The sequence below is a fragment of the Loxodonta africana genome, chromosome 12, assembly GCF_030014295.1.
Source record: "Loxodonta africana isolate mLoxAfr1 chromosome 12, mLoxAfr1.hap2, whole genome shotgun sequence".
Classification (NCBI taxonomy): domain Eukaryota; kingdom Metazoa; phylum Chordata; class Mammalia; order Proboscidea; family Elephantidae; genus Loxodonta; species Loxodonta africana.
The window spans coordinates 4,101,301-4,112,452 of NC_087353.1; the positions used below are offsets into that span (position 1 = coordinate 4,101,301).

General features: G+C 38.7%; 1 protein-coding gene across 1 annotated transcript in view; it reads left to right on the forward strand.

Annotated features, from left to right (window-relative positions):
- Positions 1-6,433, forward strand: part of CSMD1 (CUB and Sushi multiple domains 1) — a 1,768,974-nt gene extending 1,762,541 nt beyond the window's left edge. Inside the window, exons 70-71 of the mRNA XM_064294928.1 lie at positions 36-168; positions 6,211-6,433. Of these exons, the coding sequence (XP_064150998.1) occupies positions 36-168; positions 6,211-6,370 (293 nt within the window). The 3' untranslated portion in view covers positions 6,371-6,433. The remainder of the gene's footprint in view (positions 1-35; positions 169-6,210) is intronic.
- The last annotated feature ends 4,719 nt before the right edge of the window (positions 6,434-11,152 follow it).

An 11,152-nucleotide genomic window follows, 5' to 3' on the forward strand; every position in this document is an offset into this window, starting at 1 on the left:
AACTTCAAATTAAATACTCTTTTTTTTTTCCCCAGATCCCTTAAACTCCGATCAAGATTCTTCAAATCATTACCATGGCACGAGCAGCGGTTCTGTCGCAGCGGCCATTCTGGTTCCATTCTTTGCTCTAATTTTGTCAGGGTTTGCGTTTTACCTCTACAAACACAGGTACCGTAGAATGCCACCTGTTAGGGAACTTTGTGATCGTACAGTGTGGGTTGAGCGAACGTGTGAACGCTTACACATACATGCAAACGTACTTTCAGATTGCTGTGCGGCATGCTCTCTTAAGAATACTTACATAGCAGAGATTTTTAATCATATTTTCAAGTGAGACCCTTCAGAATAATTAACTTTAAGGAAATAAACAATGAGTCAAGAACTAACATGCTTTGTCCATGTTCAACTGGAAGAAGAAATAAAGGAGTACATTTCAAGGTAGAAGCTACATGGTCGTGAGGAACAATTAGTAAGTATTTCAACACTCCAGTGGAAGATTGAACAGAATGATCTCTCTGGGCCCTTTCAACTCCATGAATCTATGACTTATAATTTTTTCCTTCATCCCTTCAACAGATAGCATTAGAATTATTAATATGCACTAAGCAAGTAAATGAATAATTCCTTTATAAGGATCATCACAAAGCTAGTTCCTCTGAGGCAGAGGTTAAAGACATTCCAAATGTCCACCTTTTCCAAATGGCCACATCACTCCATCATCTCTAACATCAACTACTCCCTCCCCTCCGTGTGCTGGGCTCCCGGTTTCTTCTGTCTCACACCCCTATTGCTCTTGCTACTGCCGCACCGCTGTCTCTCTTTGTCTTCCTGTTACAACTCCTCTCTCTCTCTTCCTCTGTCTCCCTTTTAGCCTAGTGGAATAGCAAAACTGACCAATCCCCTCCTTAGGGTTCTATACAACTTATTTGCATGGTTTCACTCCCACAGGAGTGCCACGTGCCTTATTTAAATTGTTAGCAATCTATCCAGTCTCCTTGGTGGGCTATAAGCACCTCATCTGTATAGTCCCACCCAGTAATTTGGTGAGAGTTACAAATACTATGGCTAGAAGGGCCATATTAAGTCACTCACTGCACTGCAGCACGGTTAACATGTTCCATTTCTGAGAAAAGTGCTCTGAATAGGTATTAATTTGCATATCCCTACTGGCTGCAAGGAGCCCTGGTGATGCAGTGGTTAAGATCTCGGCTGCTAACCAAAAGGTCAGCAGTTCAAATCCACCAGCCAGTCCTTAGAAACCATGTGGAGCAGCTCTACTGTGTCCTGTAGGGTCGCTATGAGTCAGAGTTGACTCAACAGCAGCGGGTATAGGTACGGGCATGGGTACTGACTACACAGTATCAAAGCTTGGGGAAAGAATATAATAAACTAAGTCTTTTCATTGAGGTTAACTTGGATGACAAAGCAAAAAGGAATTTGGAGAAATTATAAATTCTTTGTTTTTGTCTCTATATGGATTACCTATAGGAACTTGGCATATGCCAGATTGCCATGAAATACTGTTTGAAATAATATTCTCAACTAATAATAACTTAAAAATTTATGATTCCTTGAAATAAGATTAAAAAATCAAGGAAAAAGCAAAAAGAGTTGTGGCCATTCGGTCCATTCTGACTCATGGCAACCCCATGCATTTCCGAGTTTGCCCATTGCCATGTAGTTAACCATTTGTGCTAACCAGGGATTCCTAAATGAGATTAAAGTGTGTGAAAGTGTCATGTAAGACAATGGGGGTTCAGTGGTAGAATTCCCACCTTTCATGGGGGAGACCTGGGCTAGATTCCTGGCCAGTGCATCACAGTGAAGCTACCACACGTCTGTCAGTGGAGGCTTGTGCTTTTGCTAGGATGCTGAAAAGGTTTCAACAGAATTTCCAGACTAAGACAGACTGAGAAAAAAAGGCCTGGTGATCTATTTCCAAAAATTAGTCAAGTCAATGAAAACCTTATAGATCACAATGATTTGATCCCATTGTGAATGTAAGCCAACTTACATTCACAATGGAAATAAGGAGGCCTGGTGGTGTAATGGTTAAGTGCGTGGCTGCTAACCAAAAGGTCAGCAGTTCAAACCTACCAGCCACTCTGTGGGAGAAAGACGTGCAAGTCTGCTTCCGTAAAGACTAAAATCCTTGGAAACCCAATGCAGCTATTCTGCTCTGTCCTATATGGCCGCTATTTGTTGGGATCAACTCCAGCGGATATTGGCAATGGGTAACAACAACAAATATGTCAGTTGTCTATTTATATAATGCAAATATTTTTACTTTTTCCTGGTGAAAGTCTTACATGAGGATGTTGATTCTTAATGACACAGGAATTGCTTCAAATATTTGCTTCCTTGTGCTTGTTTTGAAGTATAAAATAGCAAGAAAGTTGCCTCAAATTCACGTTGTATTACATGTTGTATGTAAAATACATGTAGAGTGTTACATATTAGCCTGAGGTTCAGTCTCCACTTTCCTATGATGAATAACGCTCTTAATTTAAAAATGTAACTCAGCCAAAAGAACCTCAGATGGTATTTTTATTTTATTTTTGAGTGGGGGAGAAGTAGAAGATTCTATGCTTACAAGTCTGGCAAGTCTTATCCTCAAGTATTTGCTTGGGATAAGCTTAAAATTTAGTGAATGTAGAAATATATTTCACAACCTTATCCAATAAAATGTCATTATTTTCTTTTTAAAGAAATATAAGTATACAGGAAAAGTCAGCACATCTGGACTAAACCTAAAGCTAAGAAGTTTCCTGAATACAATGAAACACTTCAAGGGACAGAGTAGCAGGAGCGGGGGTCTGGGGACCATGGTTTCAGGGGACATCTAGGTCAACTGGCATAACAAAGTTTATTAAGAAAATGTTCTGCATCCCACTTCGGTGAGTGGTGTCGGGGGTCTTAAAAGCTAGCAAGTGGCCATCTAAGATGCATCAATTGGTCTCAACCCACCTGGAACAAAGGAGAATGAAGAACACCGAAGATGCATGAAAATATGAGCCCGAGAGACAGAAAGGGGCACATAAACCAGAGACTCCATCAGCCTGAGAGTGAAAGAACTAGATGGTGCCCGGCTACCACCAATGACTACCCTGAGAGGGAACGCAATAGAGAATCCCTGATGGAGCAGGAGAAAAGTAGGGTGCAGAACTCAAATTCTAGTAAAAAGGCCAGACTTAATGGTCTGACTGAGGCTGGAGGACCCCAGAGGACATGGCCCCCGGACTCTCTGTTAGCCCAAAACTAAAACCATTCTAGAAGCCAACTCTTCAGACAAAGATTAGTCTGAACTATAAGACATAAAGTGATACTGATGAGGAGTGTGCTTCTTAGCTCAAGTAGACACATGAGACCAAGTGGGCAGCTCCTGTCTGGAGATGAGATGAGAAGGCAGAGGAGCACAGGAGCAGGCTGAATGGACACAGGGAATACAGGGTGGAGAGGAGGAGTGTGCTGTCACACTGTAGGGAGAACAGCTAGGGTCACATAACAAAGTGTGTATAAGGTTTTGTATGAGAAACTGACTTAAATTGGAAACTTCCACTTAAAGCACAATAGAAGAAAAAAAAAGAAGAAGAAGTAGAAGTAAAAAATATATCTTCTTTTGCAAGTTCTGGGCAATATATTATCCTTATAGAGGCAAACATAGAAGGAAATTATAGTTCCTCCAAATTCACTTTTGCCTTTTTTTGGCATCCACCATAACCCCAAGGACAGGATCTAGTCAATTAAAGTTGTTTTTCCCTGAGCTTTGACATTTTGCCTGCCAGCAGGGAAGTCTGTGATGGCCTCATTGAGGCTGCATTTGCCCCAAGCTCTCTTGCCAGGGAGACAGACAGCATCCCTCAACTGCCAGAGGAATGTTGCTTTCCTATGGCTCTGAATGATGCAATCCTTTACTTGAGTCTCAGAAAATTATTTTCAACATTTTCCTTTTTCTTTAAAAAGATAATTTAACACAATTAATACACCCACACACACACAAAACTCATTGCCATCAAGTAGATTCTGACTCATAGCGACCCTGTAGGACAGAGCAGAACTGCCCCGTAGGGTTTCCAAGGAACAGCTGGTGGATTCGAACTGCCGACCTTATTTGGTTAGCAGCTGAACTCTTAACCACTGTGCTACCAGGGCTCCGTGTTGATGTACTTACACATAAATATGACTTCTGATTATATTTTAATTTTAAGACAGCATAGCATTGAGCATATATTTAATATACCAACAGTTTGATTCTTCGAACTTTAGAACATTCTCTATAAACTTCCAGTAATTAGGTGCCTCAGCAAAGGTAATGTGGTGGAACTAGATCTCAGTCCACAAAACCAGATGTATGGGAGATATCATTTATCTTGCTTTTTTATAATGTGTTTGATATGAACTACATGTTTTTCCAACTCATGGCGACCCTGTAGGACAGAGTAGAACTGCCACATAGGGTTTCCAAGGAGTGGCTGGTGGATTCAAACTGCCATCCTTTTGGTTAGCAGCCAAGCTCTTAATCACTGGGCCACCAGGGCTCCTCTGGCTGGTGGGAAATTTAACCTCATCAAGACTGGTGTTTCTACCCTTCCCAAAGTTGCAGCAGAATTTAAGAAGCTTGCATTGAGTCTAGAAAAGGAAGGAAGATTTTCTAATCTCATGACTATCAGAAGGGCAGCTAGTAGTCCGCTGAAACTTCTAAGTCTGTATGGTCTTTTAGTTCTCTGCTTTTATACCGAATGAGGAATCTGGGGCTTTTTTAAAAGAAGCAAGAAACCTTGGTGCCCATTTTCCCAGGTGCTTCATGAATACATTTTTTTCTGAGTTCTTGCCACCTGCCCAGGGAAAGCACCAAAGTTGTTAGCTTCCTCTCCAGTGGCTTCTTACCGTCTGCAGATATAAAAATTCCTTAATGAGTTGACTTTATACTTCTCCTGATAAAAGCTTGTTTTTGCTAATTTCTGAGTTTCTTTCATGACTTATACGCTTGAAGTTGTTTTCCCATTCAAAGCCAGAGTTCCTGACCCAGGCTCTCCGCAGGATCCCTCTGCATAAATTTATTTCTGCACAGACTGGTTTTATCTAATGTAGCTCTGTAGCGCTTCCCTCTCAATGAGGGAACAGTGGCAACTCCTGACCTGGATGCCTAAATGAAGTTTTTAGCCAAGTCTTAGCTTCATTAACATTTAACTGAATTTACTTACTAACTTTCGCTGCTGGAACATTTTCCAAGTTCAGCGTCAAAGATCTCTCCAGTCAAAGATCTCTCCATTTCCTAGGGCACTAGCAAACTGCTTTTCTGCTCACAGGAACCCAGTTTTACAAGGGTCACACACTTTTTATTTCTCTTTTCCTTAGTGAACATATTGTAACTTAGGAAAACCTGCTAGTCAATTACTAAAACAGTTTCTTTACAGCCAATATCAAGGGTTTTTGCTAGTGTGGTTATTCACATTTAAGGTCTGTCTTTACCACCTGGCATGTTTTTCTTATGTAATTTTTTTGGGGGGGAAAAAAAGGCTGGGGGAGAGTGGGCCAGATCAGATGATCTTTAGCTTTTTTCTATCAAAAATGTCCTCTAATTCTCTAATCATGGGTCGCGTGCAGAGATTTTCTTTTAAAATATGTAAATAATAGTTTAATATGTTGAATCTGATGTATTTTCTATAATTGACTCATTTCTAACTCGCCAGAGACAAAAGTATATTGCAAAAATAGCTAACATTCAGTGAATATCAGTAGTGATATTGAACTAAAAACTTTATATTTGAAATTTTGTTTAATCTTGGCAGGCCTAAAAGATGATCAACATTCTTATTTTACGAAGAGTTAGAAAGTTAAGTGACCTAACCCAAGGTCATATAATCACATAATATATAGAGCATACATGGGTATTGAAACCATAATCTATCTGACCCCAGCTTTTTCATCTTCCCACTTTACCAGCATTATTATTAGCAAGCCTAGATAATTCTTTAATTTTAGGGATTGCTTCCATTTTCTAAACCCATGTTTATAATGCCAACCACCGATTTAAAAAAATAAACTCTCGTATGTGTGAGTATGTGCACCGTTCCCTGTCATTGCACACAATCTTCCATGTGTTACTCTGTGCTCATTCAGGAGTCAGCTCGCCCAAAGAATTTTAGTCGTTGCATTTCTTTTAAGGAAATCAGGATTCCAATTGTTTGTTCCTTCTTTTCACTTTAGAACAAGACCCAAAGTTCAGTACAATGGCTATGCCGGACATGAAAACAGCAATGGACAAGCTTCATTTGAAAACCCCATGTATGATACAAACTTAAAACCCACAGAAGCGAAGGCCGTGCGGTTTGACACGACTCTGAACACAGTTTGTACAGTGGTATAGCCTTCAGTGCCCCAGTAGGACTGATTCATAGCCATACCTCTGATGGACAAGCAGTAATTCCTTTGGTGCCATATACCACTCTCCCTTCCACTCTCGGCTTTGCTGCAGCGACCTTCATCTTCTTCTGGCATACATGCAGTGAAAATCCCTGGTAAAATTGTCAGAGTCTTCTGAGCATCAAACTACAAATGCGTCTTCGTTCTGAAAGTGGATTCAAAACGCCTGGCTGCATCTGCTTGGAATCAAGCACATTTAAGGAAGACTGCCAAGTCATGCCAATACGTCATACTTAATGCCTCAGGCTTTCATAGTTTTGTATGGCTGGGATGCCTTTCAATGCAATCTTCTGGGCACGTGGATACGTCCCGTCAGCGCAGTGACAGAAGGATAGCACCACAATGTGTTTTGTTTGGTTGTTCGTTTGTTTTTGACCCCCGTGGACACGAATAGTCTGAAAAAAAGCTTTCTTGAAGAGGACACCCTTTCTGATAGATGCACACACCTACCAATGCTTCACTATGCCATCCCTGACACCTGACAACCTTTGAGAAACTCTCAGCTTGCCTCAGCATCCATTACTAGGGCCATTTGCAAATGTCCCAGTCAGCTCTTCTATTGCAGAATTTTTGATGCACAATTTTTTGCACTAGTGTGTTACAAATGACTGAGTAAGATTCTGATAAAAAATAAAAAAAAAAACTATTTTACACAGGGTTTATACACACTATCCATTGTATATACACACCCTCTCATACTGTCAGGCTAAACATCCCACCTTCAATTTAGTTGGTGTGTAGGAAAAAAAAAAATCCCCAAATATGGCACAGGTTTCAAAAGAAATATGCTAGTGAAAAGATTTATTTTATTAATGCTTCTGTTAGCTACATTTATGTGTTGAGTTGATTGAAGATGTCCAATGAGGGAAAAAAAAAAGAAAAGGCCGTTTATTTCCCATGTGTTTTCTTCCTTTTGTACCATTGTCACCCAGTTACTGTCAATCTTGTACGACTTCACAGCAGAGGGTTTGCAGCAATTGCTATTTGCCATGTAAAAATGTGAATAGTAATTTATTTTAGATAGCTCACGAACCTGTGAGTTTTAGCTCACAGTGCAGTTTTTCCTTTTGCATTGTTACCCGTTTTTCTTTGAGGTGCCGTCATTCTGTGATGTTGCATTGAAAGACAATGTATTATATAACAGCACCTCGAACTCAGCGGAAATGGTTCAGAATCAAAAGTTTTCCTCTGGAGGCAAAGAAAAACTACGCACACTCTCCTTCCCTAATGCCGTATTTTAGATACTAATTTGTCTTATGTTTCATGCTTTATATGTCCAATAGAAAGAAAATTTTGGTGACTTTTGAAGTATAGAATTCATTTTAGGTTGGTATATTTTGACTTATGGTATACATAAAATATGTATGATCCCCCATGTGGAGAAAATCAAATTGAAGATGTGGCAAAGAGAACATTTATGTAACAAATTTGGAGTAAAATTATGTTTATTTTTATTTATCCTTGTTTGATAAAGTATTTTGAAATGATAATGTTTATTTTATTATTTGCTTTTTAAGTTCGCATTCCACAAATTGAAAATCTCCCTTTTCTCACATTCCAGATTGGCAGCAATAGAAATGTCAGAATGTTAAAATTGTCCTTCACTTTGTTGTCGTGAACTTGTTCACACCTAGCTCTAAGACTGGTATATTTGTTTGTCTATTGCTTGTTTAAAGGCAGAACTTCAGAAGTGAGGAAAAAAAAAAAAGTCAGGACAGTAGCTTATTCTTTTAAAAGTCATACATATTGATTTGAACGTTTTAATAGATCTTTTTAACCTGGCTCCCAGCTGTTCTGTTGCTTATTTTAAAGGGGGCGTACGGTGTGAGGAAGGGATAGCTGACTTCTTCTAGCACCTTCTTTCCCTTTCACAAATCAATTCCATAGTATCATGGCGAATTATCTGCATAATTTTCCCCAGCCAACCTGACAACATTTCTGTGGAATTTCTTTGCAAACTGGAATCCTGAACACAGGTTTTTTTTTTCAATAGACTAGATAAGGTCACCAGGAGCCGAGCTCCTAACACACACATTGAACTAGAACAAACAGAAAACTGTAGAAAGCCTGAGGATCATTGTGTGCAAGGGAGAACAGGGTTACTATATATATATATATTAGGTGTATATATATACATATATATATATTGTACATATCTACGTTTGAGTCATTCAAACTAGGTGCAAAATGCTGACTTCCGATCCTGAATAAATGTCTCTGTTCCCACATCCCTGGCCTGCTTGCTGGTCAACGATGTTCTGAAATCCTGAAATGACAGGAGATACATACATACAAGATACCACATATCAGATTAGATACCATTTTCCTTTGTGTGCAAAGTCAAACTACCCTTTGGTTGCCAGTTTGGAGCATGTTATTAAAAAAAAAAAAAAAATCGACGAAGTTCTCTTGTGAGAATTCTGCCTAGTTTATTCATAGGGTGTGTGCAGTATTTAATCCAATCTCCTGTGAGGTGTGGAAGGACCTTGTTAAGGCAGTCAGGAAGTGTGCTTGCTGAGTCAGGTCTTAGAAGACTCTTCCCTGAGGGCGATCAGGACAGCGAGGGGAAATGACCACATGCTAAAAACAGGTTATGTGCTTCAAAGCTGTTTAAAACTGCTGCTTGTTTCACACATCTTGCCTTTCTTCAGGCTAGCTGCAATAATTTTTTTTCTTCTGTAAGATATTTTGTAAACAACAACAAAAAGCTATTATAAAAAGGGTTAAGAAGAACGCTGGCATTACGATCAGGTCAGCCACCGTCATTCTCGCTTTCCCGTCTTACCATTTCACCACATGCTGCTGACATGAAGTAGGTGCAAAAGACCTTTTTGTACAGAGATATATTTTTTATGAAGAATTTGTAAAATTATTAAATATGCTGTAATTTTTTGATTAATGTAGGTAAATTGTTAAAAATAAATGTTTTTACAATACAAAACTGTAATTTTCCCAATAATGTACATTGTACCATCTCTAGCTGATTTTCAGTTCCGATCCTATTACACACGTATTAATATTAAAGTGGCCTGTTAAAATGAACAGTATCTTTTTTTGTCAAAAAAAATTATAAAGAGAGTGTAATATAGCCTGTGCAATGCCACCTATCTTTAAAGCAAATCAGAGTTCTAATTAAATATTTAATTTTAGATTTCTATTTCTTGTGTGGATTTATTTTAGCTTGAATACATGCATTGAAGTTTGTTGTGGGGGAGAAAAAGAATTGGCGTGTACTTAGAATGAGGCTCAATATGTTCCCAAGACATTATTATCACCATTGTGATTAATAAATAGCACAGTTATGGTGAACTATGACAGCACAATAATGTTGAAGCTGACAGCTTTCTTAATAAACCAAAAAACCGAACTCTTTGCGGTCGAGTGGATTCCGACTCATATAAACCCAAAAAAAAAATCAAACTCGCTGCTGTCGAGTTGATTCAGACTCAAAACAGTTTGCATTGAAAACAATGATGGCTTCTATTTCCCTCCAAACCCACATCAAACCTATATTTTCATGAGTTTTGTTTTTAATTTGAGAGCTGCTTCTGTAAGCTTTCATAACACCAAGGATGGCACATATGAAAATTATAAGCATATTTAATAAATCATTAAAAACATTACACTTAAAAGAAGGCTTAAAATAAATAAATAAATAGACTCATATGCCTTTAAAATTCAGAGCCAGCTGTCCTCCACTCATTTCCAGGTTGAGAGGTAACAGAATACAAGTCCTTGGTGGCCCACTAAGCTGAATGTCTTGCAGTTAAATTGAATGATATACTAATTTTCCTGAGTCAAGTTTTTACAAAATAAAAAACAACCAATAATAAAAATAGTTCCAGTGTGGCTTCAAAGTGACAAAGTTTTTTTAAGATCCAATTTAGAGTTTGGGTCTCTTTGGGTCAGTGGCTGTGTTTAGTGGCCATTTATTGAAGACCTACTGTGTACAAAACAGTCTGCTCACTGACTTGCATGCATTGCAGATAGTCCTCATAATCTAGCAAATTGGGTTTTCTTTTTATAGATGAACAAACTGCAATTCAGAGAGGTGAGTTAATTCTCCCCAGGACACACAGCAAGGCAAAACCAAGATTAGAGTTCAGTTTTGCCTTGTTTTAACAGTCTTTTTCACTAAAATATCACATCAGATTAATCAATTTTATTCAATTAAACATTATCTCTCACCATAACCTGAATTTTTTGTTTTGTTTTGTATCATTCAGTAGTTACAAGATAAGAAATCAAGGAGAAGTAAGTACTTCATCGTATTAGTTTTTATATGCCCCGCAATAACTGACACATGCTATGTTCCCGAGAAGTATTTATCAAATTAAGTTGAAATCTTGTGAGTCTTTGTCTTGCACACTGAAATCATATGACAGTTACTTTTACCTTACCTGTCTACCGATGGATATTGGGCAATGATCAGAAAGTAATACTTAGCCTCACAAATCTGTCTCAGATGACTGAAATGGTTAGTACAGTGGGATATCCTACACCAAGCGGGTCCTCACATGTTTGCTGAGTTTGAGTCTAATATATCAAGGCCTCCCACACTCGATGCGCTGACCCTTTTCGTGAAGTATACGTACGAGCAGAATAAAATGAGCCAGAGGGGCTGAAGCAGCCACGACACTGAGATACCGCAACCCTGCTTCCAGCAATGGTTCTTTACAATAATAAATAAAATTTACTTCTTCTTGGCCTTTTTTTGAAGTTCTTC